Genomic DNA, 21,102 nt, shown 5'->3' on the forward strand with positions numbered 1-21,102 from the left:
CATCTTAACAATAAATTAAACCTCCCAAACCATGAATATTTCTTAATTTCACTTCCAGATTGTTTATAGCTATTGTATAGAAAGACAGTTGATTTTCATATATTGATTTTGTGTGACCTTGCTGAACACCATATATGTTTTTATACCTAAAATGAATTCTATTTACTGTATACGTATCATTTGTTCCACAAAATAGTGTTTTAAGTGTCTCAGGTAGGCATTCACCCTTGGGGAAGCCTCTCCTCTAGCCCTGCTGTGGCTTCCCTGTGGAGGGTGGGGGGATGGCCCCCTCCACCCTGTGTCCTCTGAGAGTGGAAATGGTGGCTCTGGCCACAGAGGATAGGCTGGCACACCTCCTGGCACATTTTAGCCACTCCTTAAATGATTTTATTAACAAAGTGAAGGAATGAATGAACTAGTAAGACAGGCGTCAGCACATCCCACTTCGGAAGTGCTCTGCTGTTTGCAAAGGTTTTCCTGCTGTTAAGCTGTGATCTGCCTTTCTGTAACTTCTACCTGTTGTTTTTGGTTTCTTGCTCCAGGGAGAGACGAGATAGCTAATCCTTCTTCCTCACAACGGCTATTCAGATACACATTGACAGCTGGAATGTCAGATGTATATGAGAGGGCTTTGTAAACTGTACAGGAAGACCGACGTGCTTGTTGCTCTTTCATCATCTTTACTGTGCTCTTGCTATCCTCCGCCACGGGTCTTCTCTGTGCCCCCCACCCTCACCCACTCTTCATGGCAGTGTTCTGAAATTCTCCAGTCTGTTACTCCTGGGAACTTTGGGGTTGGAGGGATAGTTAAGGACTGTGTCATCAGTTTATGTAAGACATACTTTCATGTCATGACCCAGGTCTGCACTGCATTGCCTTTATAACCAGACCTGCCCTCTGGGGTTTGTGCCCCCTGCTCTGAGCAGGATAGGGATTTCCAACAAGTCCTGTTCAGTTCTCTGCAACAGGGAGTACTACAGCGTGTTTCTTCCTCACTGCCCTCTGGGTCTGGGTGCTGGGAGTCATGAAGGAACGTGACCTTGAGCGACAAAGCTGCTGGTGGCAGCTGGGCTCCCACTCCTGTTTCCAGCCTCTCATCTCTCCACATTGCTCCAGAGATGGCCAGAGGGCGTCTCCTCCAGGGTCCTCTCTCATCTCTCTCAGCTATAGCAGGATTGGTACTTGCCAAGCATTAAGTAGACGTATACCTAGAGGAGAATTCCTGGGCTCTCAGCTAATGTGATCTTCTCTCAGAAAGTATGTTCCTCTTACATGGCCAGGTTCAGTTAAAATTAGAACTGGGAAGCTGTGGCTCCATCTGCATCTGTTTTGGACAGGACCTTGGTCATTCTCCGTTGCCTTCTGGAATTCCACGTGGCTCTTCACATCGTGTTTTGCTCTGGAAAGAATTCTGCAGCCAGACGTAGAAACAGAACTGTTCTTTCGTATCCCTGCAGCTCTTCCTGATCCTCACTGGCCCGTAGTCCAGCAACGCACATCGATTTGAAAATTGCATTAATGGTCTGTGTTTATTTCTAAATCATTAGTTTGTACATTCCCCGGGTGTAGCTAGCAGATTGTTCCTGAGTGTGCTATTGCCACCATGGGGCCTTAAATGTTGTCTAAGTGTCTCTGTCCTTGAGCATTTCTGGCTTTCTGCTGGGCTGGATGGCAGCAGGGGCCAGCCTGTGCTGTAGGAAGAGTGCAGATTTGGGCTTATTCAGGAAAACATGGATCTTTACTCAGCTTCTGCATGCTCCCGACCATTCCAGATACTCACATTTCATTTCACAACCACTCAGCAATGCACTAAACAGATGAAGAGACCCAGGCGTAAATTAAGTAACCCGCCCCCAGATCCTCCAGACATCAGCACTCAAGTCTGCATTCCTTCAAAGCATACATTCTTTCACACCTGCACCCCCACCCCCAGCCACGTGGCCCCCAGTCCCAGTGCTGTGCAGGGTTGTCATCATATTGGAGTAGGGGTTTTGCTTGGGGGCTTGGTTCTGAGCCATTTGGTCAGTTTCTGCATCTGAGAAATGGCGCTGCCCATATGGCAGCCCCCATTACCATTCACAGCATGAGAGTTCTTCTCCCCATTTTGCAGACATAGACCCTGAGGCACAGAGAGGCTGATTTAGGGGCTGCGGCTCAGCCTTGCTTTTCTGGCACTGTACCATCACCTGGCCCCAGGTGCCCCTGCCCTGCCTGCCACCTGTACCTGGCAAGTTCGAGCAACACCCTAAAAGGATGAGCCATTTCCACTTCAAAATACACCACACTGGGCAGTCATCAAGGCCCTTCATTCTGTTCCATATCTTTTTGGTGATCCCTGGGCCCTTGCACCAAATCCACGCTGTTGTCCATCTGTGCTTCACAGCTGGCATGACAAGGCTCTCTGTGTGTGGCCATGGGGGTAGCCCAGCTGGGCTATGTCCAGCATCCACAGCAGCCCGTTAAGGGTACCCAATGAATAGCATCCTTTTCTCTGTGAGTGGAGTGTGCAGCAGTCATTGCCCTGGGACTCAGGCCACCCCGGCAGAAATGCTAGAGTCACCAGCCCACAAGCAGAGAGGAACAGCAGCCACCAAGGCTCCATGCCTCCCAAGTGCTCGGCCCACTTGCTGGCAATGTGCACACATTTTTAAAAAATATTTACAAAAAGCCTGTGAAGAGGTCTTATTTGCTCCCTTTTAGAGGTGACTTACCCTGACTGGTTCCTCTCTACTCACAAAGCCCTTCCCTGCTCTGCCCTCCACTGACACCTCCTCCCCAAGGTCCTCTGGTTCTGACTAGGGCAGTTGGCTACCCTAAACCAGACCAGAGCTTGGCCGTCATGACGCTGCATTTCTTCTTGTTGTTGTTCAGTTGCTCAGTTGTGACTGACTCTTTTCAGCCCAATGGACTGCAGCACAACAGGCTTTCTTGGCCTTCACCATCTCTCAGAGTTTGCGCAAACTCCTGTCCATCGAGTCAGTGATGCCATCCAACCGTCTCATCCTCTGTCGTCCCCTTCTCCTCCTGCCTTCAGGCTTTCCCAGCTTCAGGGTCTTTTCCAGTGATTCAGCTCTTCACATCAAGTGGCCAAAGTATTGGAGCTTCAGCTTCAGCATCAATCCTTCCAGCAAATATTCCGGGTTGATTTCCTTTAAGATGGACTGGTTTGATCTCCTTGCAGTCCAAGGGACTCTCAAGGGTCTTCTCCAATATCACACTACTTAGACTAAAGTGCGGTGGATATTACCAATCTCGAAGCTCTCAATTATGGAAAACTACCTTCTCTACCCTGATCTTCCAAGGTCTTCGATGTTATAAAAGTCACTAGTGAGCCTCAAGGCATCTCTTGACAGGTGCAGACTTCTCAGCCTGGAATCTACTCTTGTTCATGCACAGACATACGCCAGGAGGCCTCCCATGTTAGTCAATACCTGGGGGCTGTTGGGGGCTTGGGTCAGGGGTGGAGGTCAAGAGAGGAAGGTGCTACTGACCTGGCCTGGGACAGACCGTAGGGTGGGGAGAGGATGCTTCCAGATGTGAGGCATCCTTGCTCAATGTGGGAAGTGGACAGAAAGAGACTCACCATGAGCTCAGGTGGTACAAGGACCAGCAAAGCTGCAGTGTGCAGGCTTCTCACTGCAGCAACTTCTCTTGCTGCCAAGCATGAACTTTAGGGCTCTTGGGCTCAGTAGCTGTGGCCACGGGCTTAGTTGCTGGAGGCATGTGGGATATTCCTGGACCACAGATGGAACCCGTGACCCCTGCATTGACGGGCAGACTCTTAACCACTGGACACTGGACCACCAGGGAAGTCCCACATGTTGTCTTTATTCAGAGATCCCAGTGCAAGAAGTGGCTCCTCTGAGGCTGTGCTGTTCTCACGGCAGAGAGAGCACACAGAGCTGAACCACACACTCACTCTTAGGTCTTACACGCAGACAAAGCATGTGGCACCACCACTTATGTCCCACACGGCCCAGTCTGCCACCTGTGGGCCAGAAAGCCCCCGCAAGTCATGTGGCTGTGGGCAGAGATAGGCGATGCCCTCACTGGGAGGGCAGATGGTGAGGAGAGCAGTAGCAAATACTCTACAGGACGCCCCAAGTCCCATAGTGCAGCTCTGCTAGCTCCCAAAAGGCTGGATGTTCCTTTCAGTTCAGTTCAGTCGCTCAGTCGTGTCCGACTCTCCGCGACCCCATGAATCACAGCACGCCAGGCCTCCCTGTCCATCACCAACTCCCGGAGTACACTCAAACTCATGTCCACAGAGTCGGTGATGCCATCCAGCCATCCCATTCTCCGTCGTCCCCTTCTCCTCCCGCCCCCAACCTTTCCCAGCATCAGAGTCTTTTCCAGTGAGTCAACTCGTCTCATGAGGTGGCCAAAGTATTGGAGTTTCAGCTTTAGCATCAGTCCCTCCAATGAACATCCAGGATTGATCTCCTTTAGAATGGACTGGTTGGATCTCCTTGCAGTATAAGGGACTCTCAAGAGTCTTCTCCAACACCACAGTTCAAAAGCATCGATTCTTCGGCGATCAGCTTTCTTCACAGTCCAACTCTCACATCCATACATGACCACGGGAAAAACCATTGCCTTGACTAGACGGACCTTGGTCGGCAAAGTAATGTCTCTGCTTTTTAATATACTATCAAGGTTGGTCATAACTTTCCTGCCAAGGAGCAAGCGTCTTTTAATTTCATGGCTGCAATCAGCATCTGCAGTGATTTTGGAGCCCAAAAAAACAAAGTCTGACACTGTTTCCATTGTTTTTCCATCTATTTCCCATGAAGTGATGGGACCAGATGCCATGATCTTTGTTTTCTGAATGTTGAGCTTCAAGCCAACCTTTTCACTCTCCTCTTTCACTTTCATCAAGAGGCTTTTGAGTTCCTCTTCACTTTCTGCCATAAGGGTAGTGTCATCTGCATATCTAAGGTTATTGATATTTCTCCCAGCAATCTTGATTCCAGCTTGTGCTTCTTCCAGCCCAGCGTTCCTCATGATGTACTCTGCATATAAGTTAAATAAGCAAGGTGACAATATACAACCTTGACGTACACCTTTTCCTATTTGGAACCAGTCTGTTGTTCCATGACCGGTTCTAACTGTTGCTTCCTGACCTGCATACAGGTTTCTCAAGAGGCAGGTCAGGTGGTCTGGGATTCCCATCTCTTTCAGAATGTTCCACAGTTTATTGTGATCCACACAGTCAAAGGCTTTGGCATAGTCAATGAAGCAGAAATAGATGTTTTTCTGGAACTCTCTTGCTTTCTCCATGATCCAGCGGATGTTGGCAATTTGATCTCTGGTGCCTCTGCCTTTTCTAAAACCTGCTTGAACATCTGGGAGTTCACGGTTTACATACTGCTGAAGCCTGGCTTGGAGAATTTTGAGCATGACTTTACTAGCGTGTGAGATGAGTGCAATTGTGCGGTAGTTTGAGCATTCTTTGGCATTGCCTTTCTTTGGGATTGGAATGAAGACTGACCTCTTCCAGTCCTGTGGCCACTGCTGAGTTTTCCAAATCTGCTGGCATATTGAGTGCAGCACTTTCACAGCATCATCTTTCAAGACTTGAAATAGCTCAACTGGAATTCCATCACCTCCACTAGCTTTGTTCGTAGTGATGCTTTCTAAGGCCCACTTGACTTCACATTCCAAGATGTCTGGCTCTAGGTCAGTGATCACATTATCGTGACTATCTTGGTCGGGAAGATCTTTTTTGTACAGTTCTTCTGTGTATTCCTGCCACCTCTTCTTAATATCTTCTGCTTCTGTCAGGTCCATACCATTTCTGTCCTTTATCGAGCCCATCTTTGCATGAAAAGTTCCCTTGGAATCTCTAATTTTCTTGAAGAGGTCTCTTGTTTTTCCTATTCTGTTGTTTTCCTCTATTTCTTTGCATTGATCACTGAGGAAGGCTTTCTTATCTCTCCTTGCTATTCTTTGGAACTCTGCATTCAGATGCTTATATCTTTCCTTTTCTCCTTTGCTTTTCGCCTCTCTTCTTTTTACAGCTATTTGTAAGGCCTCCTCAGACAGCCATTTCGCTCTTTTGCATTTCTTTTCCCTGGGGATGGTCTTGGTCCCTGTCTCCTGTACAATGTCACGAACCTCCGTCCAGAGTTCATCAGGCACTCTATCAATCAGATCTAGTCCCTTAAATCTATTTCTCACTTCCACTGCATAATCATAAGGGATTTGATTGAGGTCATATCTGAATGGTCTAGTGGTTTTCCCTACTTTCTTCAATTTAAGTCTGAACTTCGCAATAAGGAGTTCATGATCTGAGCCACAGTCAGCTCCTGGTCTTGTTTTCGCTAACTGTATACAGCTTCTCCATCTTTGGTTGCAAAGAATATAATCAATCTGATTTCGGTGTTGACCATCTGGTGATGTCCATGTGTAGAGTCTTCTCTTGTGTTGTTGGAAGAGGGTGTTTGCTATGACCAGTGATGTTCCTTTACCCCTTCTAAATCTTGGGAGTCTCATTGTCGATTTCCATTGACTTGGCCTCTAGCCCTGGCCTCTGAATTCTCGTCCTGCTGGAAGCAAATATTAATTGAGATTTGAAATAAAACCCCTTTCTGTAGACCTTTATCTTGAATGTTAATCCTTATTACAGAAAAGCCCAACTCAGCATTATAAAAGTGATGTTGAAAGGGTAACTGTTGGATCCAGGAAACTCTCAGTAGAATCACAGGGTGGGCATCTGGGTGGGGTGAGGATGAGAAGTTCAATGTAGGAGGCCGGCCGGAGACCTCGGAGATGTGTGATGGGAAAGGATGCGCCCCTGCGCTGGCTCCAACCAGGTGCCTGTCATCAGAGAAGAGGGTCACCCACCTGCTGATGAGTCACAGCGCTCTCTACATAGTAAGTTTTTCATAGACCTCAGGCTGTACCCCTTCACCATTTGCTCACTTCTGCAAATAAGCAGTTGACCAATGTAGGTAAATATTTATTCACCCAATAAATATGTATTCAGCACCCACTATGTGCTGCTCGCCGTCGGGAGGAAAGCCTAGCACGGGCTCTCAGGGAATCCCAGGTCTCCCGAAGGAGCCTCGTCTGCAGTTGCGGACCTTTGGGACAATCCCATATGGTGATGGGAGTGGCTGGCAGCCCGGAGAGGGATCAGCTGAGCCTGGAGGATCAGAGGAACATTCCAAGGAGGCGCCTTCCAGGCTGCAGGGAAACTGCTCACGTATTGAGGGAATAGGGAGTAACCGGGTGTGGCTGGAGTGCAAGGCGAGGCGGATCCCCAGAGCAGAACAGGTTTTACCCAGGGCCTGAGCACTGCCAGAGCTTCTCCAGATTTGTCCAAGCTCTGCCAACAGCAGCCCCTCTGTCCTCTGCTGCTCCTCGTGGTGGCCCTGCAAGCGTGTGGGCGGTAGACAGCGTCTCTGCCTCAGGCTAGCTTTGCACATTAAGTAGCCAGAATGTCTAACCCAGGACCTGACATCCAATCCGTGCCTAAGACCTCACCGCAGGCCTCTTCTTGTTCACAAACCTCTTACCCCTTGTGCCGAGGGGCTGCCACGCCGAGTTCTGGCTCAAAGGTAGGCGCCGAGGGCGTGAGGATGAAGATGACGCCGTCTCTTCCTCTCTCACAGCATGATAAGGGGGACAGAGGGGGCCCCACTTTCTTGTGCCAGGCGCTGAGCACTTCACCCCCTTGAGCTCCCCCACCCACCCAGCCCTGGTCGGTGGGGCTGACACACAAGGCCAGCCAGCCTGGCTCCAGGAAAACCCGGCACAGGCATTCTGGGGCCAGTGGAGCCTGCACTGAGTCTGGCAGCACGGCCAGATCTTCACGGGGCATAGATACCAACAAAAGGTGCTCAAGGAAGAGAAAGCATGGAATTGAGAAGCCCCAGGCCACAGCAAGGGAAAGCCCACCCCAGAAAAGATGGAGCTGGGCGAGGGGGAGGACAGACCCAAACTCCGAGCCCAAACCCATGGCAGGGGTCAAAAGAGTGAGTGAGCAGAGGAAGTCTCAAAATTACCAGAATCAACAAATCCTTCCAGGTTTGGAAACCTTGGAAGAAGGCTTGGGGGACTTCATCAAGAAGAAACTCACCCACACATGGCTGTCTCACCACCTCTGTTAAGAATCCTCAGCCCAGTTGCCTAATGCGTTAATAAAGCTCAGTGGCCTGGCCTCGTTCTCGCAGGACTGGGTTGAGTGTTCTTGCATCTGTGCAAACAGGGCACAAAGAAGACACAGGCTCAGGGTTCCTGTACTAATTTGCTAGGGCTGCCGTAACCAAGTGTCGCAGACTGAGCAGCCTCAACAGCAGACGTGCTTCTCACAGTCTGGAGGCCAGACGCCAAGGTCAGGGGGTCGGCAGGGCTGGTTCCTTCTGAGGGCCGTGAGGGAGGGTCTGTTCCAGGCCCCTCCCCTGGCTCCTGGTGGTTTGCTGACCATCTCTGGTTTGTAGGTGCCTCACCCACATCCCTGGCTTCTTGCTCACGTGAGCTTCTCCTGTGTGCATGACTGTCTGTGTCTAGATGTCCCTTGTTTATAAAGACAGGGTCGTGTTGGATTAGGGCCCATCCTAATGACCTCATCTTAACTCAGTCATCTGCAAAGACCCTATTCCCAAATAAAGCCATGTTCGTGAGTACTGGGTGTCAGGACCCTCAGGACAGGGATACGGTGCAATCCATAACAGCCCCAAGTGTGTCATGTAGGGTACTCACCCCTCCCCCACATCCCCACAACAACCCAGACAGGAGAGAGAGGACAGTGTTCAGGATCCTTCCACATCCCGTCCTCTGCCCCCTGTAGAGGCCGCCACCTTTGTGGGTTTGGGCCGAATTCCTGGGAAGCGGGGGTCCTCTCTAGGCAGATCTGGAGCTGAGCAGAGAAGCATCTGAGGGTGTCAAGAGGCGTGGAGAGCAGCCGGGGCCTCTGCCCTCCTTCTGGGGCAGACTCTGATGCCCATGGGCACAGCGCGCACAGGAGGTGGCAGGAAGGCCCAGAGTGAAGGGAGAACTCGAGACATCTGGAAAGGCAACTCCAAATATCCCCCTTTGCTCAAAACACTGATGTAGGCAGTGGTTAGGAACAGTTGAAATAATACTGCTAAGGCATTTCCCAAATTATATAATAGACATTGAAAAGACTTTTTATGTTCATAAAAGCCCAATACAAAATTTTCCATACAGTTTGATTTTAACACATATACACACACACATTTGAAACAGCTTTATTGAGATATAATTCACATACCATATAATTCACCCATTTAAACCTGGCATTGGCTTTTACTACAGTCGTGATCAATCGTGTGACATTTCATCACCCCAAAAAGAAATCCACACTCCTTAGCCATCATCCTCCAGGTCCCCTGCCCTAGACAACCACTTTACTGTCTCTATAGTTTGCCTACATGCCTACCTTTCATTCAAAATTAAAAGGGAATTGCAGACAGAGGAATGACTTCCACTGGTGAATGGCAGAATCGTGGGGTTAATTTTCCTCTTTATTTTTTAATATATTTCTAATTATACAATGAATATGAACTGCTAAGAATCAGAGTAGGGGAAAGATTTTATTTTTAAAATAAAGAGAAGACTATCTTGACATTTTTAAGTAGTCCTTGTGGATTATTTGGAAAACATGCCCAAATCACCACCTTGTTTTATCAGGGGAGAAAGTCCTCAACGACTGCCTTCACATAGGCATTTTGCAGCACGACTTGGTAGAAGTTGGAAGTGCACTCACTGTACTTATTTTTCCGCTGCCTTGGATTTCCCAAGATCTGCCCTGCTCCCCCTCCCACAAACCTTGTGTCCCCCTCCCCAGGGTCTTCCCATCTTTAATCAGGTGACCTCTGTCAGCCCTTAACAAATTGTTGGTTGGCTCAGGTGAGAGGCCCTGTAATTACGCCACATCCTTTTGCCTCTTTAATAACGTTGGAGACAGAGTATAATTCTGTGAGAGGACAGAGGAATATATAATTTAGTGTCCTTTTCCTGAGCCAGCGTGAACTCCGTGCGTGTAGCATCTTGCATGCTTTAGGGGTAAAAAGTGATCTGTTGTCTGAGCAAACGTGTTTGGGGAGCAAAATGCATACTGAGTCCAGCCAGCCGCCGGAGCCTCTTTGGATGTGAGTCCAGTGTGCTGGGGACGCGTCACCTTTCTCTGATGAATAGAGTCTTCACCGGAGGGAAACCAGCTTAGCTGGGTTGGTTCATGAGACACACTGATCCTGGCCACTGAGACAGGAACTCACCGTCACCTAAGCTCAAAACCCAGACACCATCCTTAACACTCCTGAATCCTCTGAGTCTCACATCAGCTCAGCTAGACCTGGACTCTCTGCTCGGCCTCTTTCCCACAGTCCCCACCACCGCTGCCCTGCACGTTCTCACCGGGACAAAAGCAGCAACCTGGTGGGAAAGGCAGCCTCCTTCCTGCCCCTCCTGGCCTCCTCCCACTCTGACTCGGGTCCAGACGGTGCACCAACCCCTCACCTGGCCCGTCTCACAGCCATGTATCCGTGCGCTCCGCCCCTAGCAGCCCCACATTCCCTGGGGGGTTATAGCCCCATCCGGATTCTATGGACAGAATACAGGTGGACACGTGAGTGTCCTACAAGTAGAGCATGAAACCGTGTGTGTGTGTGTTTCTAGGAGGAGGGTCTTTGGTTTTCCGAAAATTCTTCGAGAGGACCTAAGGGCCCTCAGGTTTCAGAACCTTGGTGTTTGAATGTATTCCTCCCCTTTCGTGTCACCCCTCCTCCTGGTGAGCTGCTCTTGAGCACCCTGCTCAGATGTCAGCTGTTTTCTTGCTCGACACCCATCCCCTTCTCGGTGTCCCGAGGACTCTGCTCACCGAATGCTTTCCTGGCTGGGCTAGGTCTTAGTTGCAGCACACATGATCTTCGGTTGTGGTGTGTGGAGTCTCGTTCCCTGATCAGGGTTCAAGCTCGGTATTGGAAGCACGGAGTCTTAGCCTCTGAACCACCAGGGAAGTCCCCTGGCTGAGGTTTCACTACTCATTTACATACCTGTGCCCCAACTGGACCACGAGCCCGTGGGACTGAGAGCTGTCCCTCTGCCCTGCCTCCGACACGGAGTGTGGCATGTGTCAGCTCTTAGTCTATACTGGTGGAAGAATAGTCTACACTGGTGGAAGAAGGAAAGAGAACGTGTTCTCTTGGAGAGCCCCAACTTTGTCGGGCGATGGGACTGTCCTGCCTTGTTCCCCTTCAACGGGCTAATGCCCGTGGATTTTCTCCTTCTCGTGTGTTTGTAGACGTTTATACTAAGAGGTTGAAGGCCCAGCTGTCCAGCATTTCCATGAAGAAATCAGACTCCCATTTGCTGTGGGAACTCACTAGACATGCAATGATTATTAAATCACCTCTTGACAAATTTTGAGCTCTTTATTCTTCTTTTCTTCCTCCCATTTCCTTTCAGATTGATGCACTGAGTAAAAGAAGCAAAGAAGCTGAGGCAGCCTTCTTGAATGTCTACAAGAGATTGATTGATGTTCCAGGTAAGCCCAGAACTTGCAGCCCATCTATGGGCATTGTGTCTGGTGAGTCGGTGGGTTTCTGATGGAGCTGCCACGTTTAGCTTTGGTTTAAAATGCTGCAAGTTTCACAGAGAAGAAATAGAGCCTGTGTGTGCCCTATGCAGACACCCTAGATGTTCACGGTTCTGGGCTGACCAATTACATGTTCAGGAATGGCTTTGATCGAGCACCTGGCATGCCTCGCTCCTCTCCCAGGTCATCCAGGGAATCAGTGACGTCTGGCCAGGTCTTTCACTTCGTATCAAAGGGCAGGTGGTAACCCATTTAACTACAATGTGTAGGAGATGTTTCTTGTTTTGAAGGCAATAAAGAGCTACAATTTTAATAATGCTTGCTACCACATTCAGAGAAATAATGGCTCCTCATTCCTTATTTTAGAAAACCAAGATGGAATTTAGAGCCTCCACTGGTCCCATCAACCCTCTCTCCCCAGGGGAGGTGACAGACACAATCACACGGGTCCCAACTCAGTCCTGAAAAGACTCAGATCAGAAAATGAGCTACTCGAATGCCATCCTCTGCTGACCAAGGAAACCAAATCACCACCACCCTCCCCACCCCGCCCACTAGAGCTGCAAGCTTGCCCTCATTAGGAATCCTGTGTGCGTCACCAACACAGCTGGAACTGCCTTAACAAAGCAAAGCAGAAACAAGTCTCCTTTATATCTGTATTATATTCTAATTCAAGTTCACCGAGGGCTTTGTGTCCCCTCTGGGAGCCAGAGGCCACACCAAACTAGGAGCAGGAGAACGCACTTAGACACTTGGGACAGGGAGCAGGGAGATCCAGATTCCAGGGTCTCATTATGAGTTCTTGACCACATCCCTTGTTCCTCTGTGAATCTCAGTTTTCCCATCTGTAAAATGGAATAAGGTGGGGAAACAGCCTAGTGATGGAGAGGGATTGCCTTTGTTCTAACCCTTTTGCTATCTCAGGAGTTTATCCAGCACTTAGTTCCAAATTCTAGCTTTTCAATTGTACACACCTGGATAGTATATTAAAAAGCAGAGACATTACTTTGCCAACAAAGGTCCGTCTAGTCAAGGCTATGGTTTTTCCCGTGGTCATGTATGGATGTGAGAGTTGGACTATGAAGAAAGCTGATCACCGAAGAATTGATGCTTTTGAACTGTGGTGTTGGAGAAGACTCTTGAGAGTCCCTTATACTGCAAGGAGATCCAACCAGTCCATTCTAAAGGAGATCAATCCTGGGTGTTCATTGGAAGGACTGATGCTAAAGCTGAAACTGCAATACTTTGGCCACCTCATGCGACGAGTTGACTCACTAGAAAAGACTCTGATGCTGGGAAAGGTTGGGGGCGGGAAGAGAAGGGGACGACAGAGAATGAGATGGCTGGATGGCATCACCGACTCTGTGGACATGAGTTTGAGTGAACTCCGGGATTTGGTGATGGACAGGGAGGCCTGGCGTGCTGTGATTCATGGGGTCGCGGAGAGTCGGACATGACTGAGCAACTGAACTGAACTGAACTGAGGGTTTCCTGAACACTCTGACTGAGGCTCATGTGAAGCCTCTCCCACGGTAAATGAATCATTTGTGCTGTCCTTCTCAGGCATCAGCAGCTTGGTGGACCTGCTTTAGTGCTAGTTCTGTGTTAGTGACTTAGTTGAAAGGGGGCCAACTTATTTTGCCTTTTGCCAGAGACCCAGAGAGCCTGCAGCTATTGTTTTCTAAATAACCTACACTCTTTTTTAAAAAAAAAAAGCCCAGCTCGTCCCCGGGTCCTCCCTTAGTGAGGTTTCTCCACTGGGAAGCCACTTGAACAAGTCGTTGGGTTTCTTTGTCTGCAGTTATTTTCCATCTTCGCTGCCTATGGATAGAAAAGAGACCACTTTTCTCATCATCACGCCTCTTTACCTGAGCAGTCCTTATTCATATGCATATATAATTTTTATGGAACTTTGATCGTGAGTATATAGTTATACTCCGCTTTTTCTACTTAATGTTATTCCATCATCATTTTCCTTGTATTGGTGATATTCTTCATAATTATCCTTTTTGGCTGGCAGTTTTAATTTCAGGTGGTGTGAGCAAATAACGTTTGATGTTGTCTATAATAATAAGAGTTCATCAGAGTATATTTGGATGCCACGTAGATCATGTTTACCTGCCTCCCAGGTACTTCTTTCTTACAAATGCTGTGGTCTGACGCATCTAACAAGTACTTGAAAAGCAGGAATGGAGCTTGGCGCTCTCAACCTGTGTTTTGAAGTCTGCTTATCACTCAGATGAAGTAATAGTGTGGCTGAGGCTTACAGGAAGGGCCTGGTCAATAGCAGTGCATTTATCGACGGTCAATCACATAAATGGGGAGAGTCAGAGGGCCTTAACTGTCTGTGGGCTCCAGGCTTCAATCCAGTCAAATCCAGAAACACAGGTGGGGTGTGTTAAGTTCTGGTTTCAAGAAACAACTTGGACTTTCCTGGCTGTCCAGTGGTTAAGAATCTGCTTGCCAATGCAGGGGACATGGGTTTGATCCCTCTTTCCAGGTTGTGCTAACGGTAAAGAACCCACCTGCCAGTGCAGAACCTATAATAGATATGGGTTCAATCCCTGGGTCAGGATGATCCCCTGGAGGAGGGAATGGCAACCCACTCCAGTATCTTTGCCTGGGAAAATCCCATGGACAGAGGAGCCTGGTGGGCTATAGTTCACGGGACCACAAAGAGTAAGACATGACTGAAGTGACTTAGTACCAGGAAGACCCCACATGCCTCAGGGCAACTCAGCCCGTGCGCCACAACTATTGAGCCTGGGCTCTGGACAGCTGTGCTTAGCATCTAGACGACACTGGCACTCAGGGTTCATCAGACCAGCACATGCACTTCAGAGGCCTTGGGTTTTTGTGGCCGGTACTAACGTCCAGAATGTGTTGTGTTAAGTAGCTGTCCAGCCAGCATCCCAAGCTCGACACAGCCAGCCTCACGCATGGAGCAGGGGACCCCCTCTGCCCCAGCCCTTTCTCCCCCAGTGGTGCAGCTCTATTGTTCAAAAGAAGCATTGGGGTCACCCAGCTCCTCCCTCTTCTCAGCTTCCACATACAAAATCCCAAGTAGTGTTACTTCTCCTTCCAGAAACCTCCTTTAGATCAAAGACACTGAGTAAACAAACATTTAAATCCATAATTGTCCTGGTGTGTCCCCTGAACAGTTGCCATCATTAAGAGCTCATGTTTACCTCCCTTCTCACTTGTCACCAGATGTGCCTCATTCCTTCATCAATTTTGAGGTTATTATCAGATACTTGTTATCAGAAATATCCTGCTACTATGGCCAGTGTATGCTATCTTTCTCCCCTGCTGTTCCCCTTGGCTCCTTGGAGCAACCCCGCAGCCCCATCAGCACTGAGGACGCTGTCCCCTGGCATGGTGCTGAGTACCAGGGATGGAGCAGGGAGCAGGTGCGACAGACAGCTTCCTGTTCTGGTGGACTCAAGAGTCTGGTGGGAATGTGGGCATCCAAAAGTCATCACACAGATCATTTGTGAATTTTAGGTGTGAGCAGTGCTCTGAAGGCAGAGCCCCCTGGGCAAGAGAGTGTAGATGGGGAAGGACGGGGCAGGGTCAGAGGTGACAGTGAGCCCCAGGGAGCAGGAGGAGGAGAAGGAAGTGATGAGAGTGGCCAAAGACTGTATCATCCACACCAGGACACCATCAGTAGTCCAAGAGCCCTGCTCGTCATCAAGCTGAGTCAGGGAATGCAGTGACTCAGGAGGGAGGGGCCCAGGCCGCTGGAGTAGACCAAGGGTTTTGGACTTTGTCTCACAGACAGACCATTGATGGATTTTAAACAGGGAAATGACGTGATCACATTTGCATAACGAGAAAGTCAGCCTGACTGCAGTGTGGAATCAGATCAGAAAGGGGTCCCAGGTGGTATGGGAAAGAAGAGGTGAGGTCACTGGGTTTCTGCTGGCAGGGGTGGACTTGGAGAGGAATGGACAGTGGAAGAAAGTTACTCAGATGGCTTTCGCCCAGGACCCAGTTCATGCAGTGTTACTTCATCCCTCTCTAAATGTTTATGTGGTTCTACTGTTTATGTGGTTCTATCTGGTTTACAAAATTAAAAGGAAGACCAGCAAAAAGTGTGCCGAGTTAGCCTCCAGTCACCAATTCTATTATTGTTCCTCATAATTGTTCTAGTTGAATGTCGTCTTTGCCTTTCTTGTCACCGTCATGGCAGTAGTAAAGTAGTTTTATATTCAGATTCATAAAGTCATAGTTTTACATCATCAGCCGAAGTGGCTTCATCTGTGACTCTTATCACAGATTTTATATCATCGTTTATATGATCAACGAACAAATAGCTTACACTTGCAAATATTTAAAATTTTTTATTTTAATAACCTCTGATAGGGATTTATATTTGGAGAAGGCAATGGCAAGCCACTCCAGTACTCTTGCCTAGTAAATCCCATGGATGGAGGAGCCTGGTAGGCTGCAGTCCGTGGGGTCGCTAAGGGTTGGACACGACTGAGCTACTTCACTTTCACTTTTCACTTTCACACATTGGAGAAGGAAATGGCAACCCACTCCAGTGTTCTTTCCTGGAGAATCCCAGGGACGGGGGAGCCTGGTGGGCTTCCGTCTATGGGGTCACACAGAGTCGGACATGACTGAAGTGACTTAGCAGCAGCAGCAGCAGGGATTTATATTAATTTGCTAATGGCTGCTCACATGAGGAAAAGAATCATAGCCTCTGCCAGCAGCGTGACTTGGAGAGGACACCAGGCGAGGCCCCAGGTCGGGGAGTCTTCAGCAGCAGACACCCTGACCAGGAGGCCAGCATCCTTGTACACTGGAATCTATGTTTGTGGGTGAGAGCAGAGGTCAGCAACTGTCAACCACATTGGCCCCAGCAGTGCAAGAAAAAGATCAAGGTGTGCTGTTCTGAAGTCATACTTACACACTCCCTTTGCCTACATTTCTGGCAGCCATGTGCCAGGCCCGGCACCACCCACCCAAGATGCAAATGCGGCTGAGACGTGACCCCTGCCCTCCCTCGGGTGGTGCAAGACTGCAGAGCGTCTTTGAGATAATATCCCACAGTTAAGCCGGTGAAGTAGGCAGCCTCCTTCCCTCACTGTAATGGAAGAAGTAAATGTCTCCACTCTTAAAGTGCGACCCTCTCAGATAGCTGGGAAAATTCTGGAATGACCTCCTCTTAAAGGCCCTTGCATAACTGGAATTTTTACTGTGTTCTGAGCAGAGTTACCATGGTATGCATAATCTACCAGGAATTAACCTCCTGTGGCTGACTTTGCTCTTGCTTCTTGATACTTTTTAGATTCTTTACAATGAGCTCGTCTCTGTCTCTACAATCGGGGTAGGGGGGATGGGGTGGGAGCATACATTTATAAAATATTCAACTCTCAATCTCAGTTGCTGAATAGCCCTTCAGTTCAGTTCAGTTCAGTCGCTCAGTCGTGTCCAACTCTCCACGACCCCATGAATTACAGCACGCCAGGCCTCCCTGTCCATCACCAAGTCCCGGAGTACACTCAAACTCATGTCCACAGAGTCAGTGATGCCATCCAGCCATCTCATTCTCCGTCGTCCCCTTCTCCTCCCGCCCCCAACCTTTCCCAGCATCAGAGTCTTTTCTAGTGAGTCAACTCGTCGCATGAGGTGGCCAAAGTATTGCAGTTTCAGCTTTAGCATCAGTCCTTCCAATGAACACCCAGGATTGATCTCCTTTAGAATGGACTGGTTGGATCTCTTTGCAGTATAAGGGACTCTCAAGAGTCTTCTCCAACACCACAGTTCAAAAGCATCGATTCTTCGGCGATCAGCTTTCTTCACAGTCCAACTCTCACATCCATACATGACCACGGGAAAAACCATAGCCTTGACTAGACGGACCTTGGAATAGCCCTTAATAGCGGGTTAACCAGAAAAGAACGTAAGCAGTAATGGGTGGAGTATTTGTCCACACTTAATAATTGGTATAAAGCACAACTGTGCTTTTTCAGTCCCACAAACATCTCTGCAAAGGTTTTTTTTTATTTTTAAGAAGTTCCCAGAAAGAAAAGTGTTGGAGAGCTAGGCAGTGGTGCTGCAGAACTTCTCTGCCCTGGGTGCAGAGGGTATTGGCAGAGCCTTTGCTGGTTCTTATCATCTGGGTTCTCTCTGGGCCCCTCCCACCCCAACACCAACAGAGAGTCATCTCTTAGTCCTTGCTAAGACGTGGTTTAGGTTCTATAGACCCAAACCCTTCAAACACAAAGGCAGTGCCCAGAGGGGTTGGTTTTAAGATTTAAATCTAGGGAGCCCATGATGAGACGCTTGTGCTTAAGTGTGTCCAACTCTGTGCAACCCTTTGGACTGTAGCCCACCAGGCTTCTCTGTCCATGGGATTCTCCAGGCGAGAGTACTGGAGTGTGTTGCCATTTCCTGTCATTACCAGTGATATAAAACTCTCACAGACTTGGGAAACTCTGCTGGCGCACAGTGTTTCCTGACTGGCCGAGCTCACTTCGTCATTCCCCTCAGATGATTGGCCTGTGATCAGAAGTCGAAAGTTATTTTTCAGAAGTCTTGAAAGGGAACCAGCAGAAGGGAGCCAGTTTTGGAGGCTGCTCTGTTTGCAGCACCCACACCAAGATGCCCCTGCTCCTGGATGCTGCTGCTTAGGGGCAGCAGGAAGTTTCCGTCAGGATTTAAGAAAACCGTCTCTGCTGGAGAAGGTCCCCGTCCGCCTCACATCTGAGCGTCCAGAAGTAAAAGAGGACCATCATCCGTTCTGAGAGCTGCTTTTTATTTTTTATTTTATTTTTTTTATTTTATTGGAGGCAAATTACCTTATATTAATATATTGGTTGGTTTTGCCATACATTGACACCAATCTGTCCCGGGTGTACATGTGTTCCCTTTCTTGAACCCCCCTCCCACCTCCCTCTTCCCCGTATCCTCCCTCTAGGTCATCCCCGTGCACCAACCCCAAGCATCCTATATCATGCGTCGAACCTGGACTGGTGATTCATTTCACATATGATAATATACATGCTACAATGCCATTCTCCCAAATCATCCCACCTTCATCCTCTCCCACAGAGTCCCAAAGACTGTTCTGTATACCTATGTCTCTTTTGCAGTCTCGTATACAGGGTTAAGGTTACCATCTTTCTAAATTCCATATATATGCGTTAGTATACTGTATTGATGTTTTTTTTTCTGGCTTACTTCACTCTGTATAATAGGCTCCAATTTCATCCACCTCATTAGAACTGATTCAAATGCATTCTTTTTGATGGCTGAAAAATACTCCATTGTGTATATGTACCAAAGCTTTCTTATCCATTCATCTGCAGATGGACATCTAGGTTGCTTCCATGTCCTGGCTATTATAAACAGTGCTTCAGTGAACATTGGAGTACATGTGTCTCTTTCAATTCTGGTTTCCTCACTGTGTATGCCCAGGAGTGCGATTGCTGGATCATATGGCAGCTCTATTTCCAGTTTTTTGAGGAATCTCCACACTATTCTCCATAGTGGCTGTACTAGTTTGCATTCCCACCAACAGTGTAAGAGGGTTCCCTTTTCTCCACACCCTCTTCAGCATTTATTGCATGTAGACTTTTGGATAGCAGCCATTCTGACTGGTGTGAAATGGTATCTCATTGTGGTTTTGATTTGCATTTCTCTGATTATGAGGGATGTTGAGCATTTTTTCATGTGTTTGTTAGCCATCTTTAATTCTTTTCTGTAAGAATATCAGGGTTTCCCCAATGGCTTAGTGGGTAAAGAATCTGCCTGCAATGCAAGAGACACTGGACACACAGATTCAGTCCTTGGGTCATTAAGATCCCTTGGAGAAGGAAATTTCAATCCACTCCCATATTCTTGCCTGGAGAATCCCATGGACAGAGGAGCCTGGCGGACTACAGTCCCTAGTGTCGCAAAGAGTCAGACACGACTGAGCAATGAAACATGCACATAGGAATAACAGGGTGAGCTGGTCCTTTGTGCCCAACAAGCTGTTTTAAGTGAAGACGTGCTTTCAGTCTTTTTTCTTCCTGTCTGTCCCCTGATGAAGGATGCATAGTAAGACTCCTGGCCAAAAAAAAAGCAACAAAGTCTTATGATCTGTTAGAACTACCCGCTTGCTTCTCATACCAGGCTTTTCGCCGACATGCATCTTGGTGGCATTTTTGAAGGCCATGTGATGTGGCCACCCCAGCCTGCTCCTGGGAGGCTGATCCAGTCCAGGTCTTCGAGGCTCCCGGGGTTGGCAGCAGCCCATGGGTGCCCAGGTCCCTCCAGAGAGAACTCTAACCTTGGAGCCTGATAGCAGGAGCCCCTTTGCACGTTTTCAGGTTACCTTCCTGAAACATCTCCATTCACATGTGAAAGTCAACCACCGGCTCCACGACAGGACAGGAGAGGGATGGGCCCTCGGCTGTGGAGTGAAGTTGTGGGTGTTGCAGGTGCCCCCATTCCCCCCGCTGGGCTGCAGGACCGGAGCTGATCCAAAGGGGCCATGGGGTGGTCAGGCTCTGACCAGTGCTGGGGTGACTGCAGCCAGAAGAGGAGGCTGCCTCTCCACCTTCCCCAACCAGCCTGAAACAAACTCGGGGCCCGAGGAGCGGAACGTTTGCAAGCCGAGCAAGCAGCTGCACACGTGCTGAAGAAAGGCCATCCTGACAAGATGGGCATCCGAGGCGCTTGCTGCCCCACCTTCAGGGTTCTCCCTCTGGACTTCTGTCCCTGGCCCCCGGCCCAGTGGGAGAACTCACTGGTGGTGACTTGGTGACTTGGCTCGCAGTGAGGGCGGGGGGGCGTGCGTGGCATCTTTCCCCCTCTGCCATGACTGGGGTGGTCCTGGCACACGCGCTATCTAGACAGCTTCTCATCAGTTGCTCATCAGCATGCTAATTGCTGTATGACTAATTATGCCCTGAATTCCAGTTGATTTTCTTAATGAGACAGCTGGGTTAATTATGTAATCGTATGATTACATTAGCCCAGAGTGCCCTGGTGGAGGGGAGCGTCTGCTGTGTTCTGATGTCGTCACGGGGTTGGCACTCACAGGCCGCATCCCCTCCTCTTCTGTACACAGGTGTACTGGGGTCCAGGGGGTCAGTCTTTGCAGGTCTTTGCGGTCACTCACAAAAGAAGCAGCCAGCATCCCGCTGCCCTCCTGCACACACACCCCAGCACCCTGCCACCCTATGGAATCAGAGCCCCGATTCCCAGCCCCACAGCCCCCCTCCCCCCGTGTGGTTGAGGCACCCTCTTCCTCCTCCCAGGATGTACCTGCCCCAGGGCTGTTGGTGTGACAGTGACCAGGGCGTCCACACCAGTGTCCCAAAAGTCCCTGCAGAATCACGCTGGTCGTTCTACATGAGGTCAGCAGCCCAGACGGGCCCCACCCTTATTCCCAGCATCCCCCTTACAGGTGCTGTTTCACACCTTTCTTCAGCCCTGATCTCCACACACCTCGTATGTCACTGCGAAGACACACATGCTCAGAGGAGGGTGGCATCTCCCTCCACTGGCCAGCTCTCTCATCTGAGAGTCCACTGTGCCCA

General features: G+C 49.1%; 1 protein-coding gene across 7 annotated transcripts in view; it reads left to right on the plus strand.

Annotated features, from left to right (window-relative positions):
- The window catches only part of CUX1 (cut like homeobox 1), a 366,772-nt gene that overhangs the window by 191,275 nt on the left and 154,395 nt on the right, over positions 1-21,102 (plus strand). For all 7 annotated transcript variants that reach the window (XM_088833169.1, XM_088833168.1, XM_055410115.2 and 4 more), the window contains exon 4: positions 11,434-11,512. In XM_088833169.1, the coding sequence (XP_088689295.1) occupies positions 11,434-11,512 (79 nt within the window). The remainder of the gene's footprint in view (positions 1-11,433; positions 11,513-21,102) is intronic.

Source organism: Moschus berezovskii, chromosome 27 (assembly GCF_049115385.1).
Source record: "Moschus berezovskii isolate FMDL1 chromosome 27, NW_MosBer_1.0, whole genome shotgun sequence".
NCBI classification, from domain to species: Eukaryota; Metazoa; Chordata; class Mammalia; order Artiodactyla; family Moschidae; genus Moschus; species Moschus berezovskii.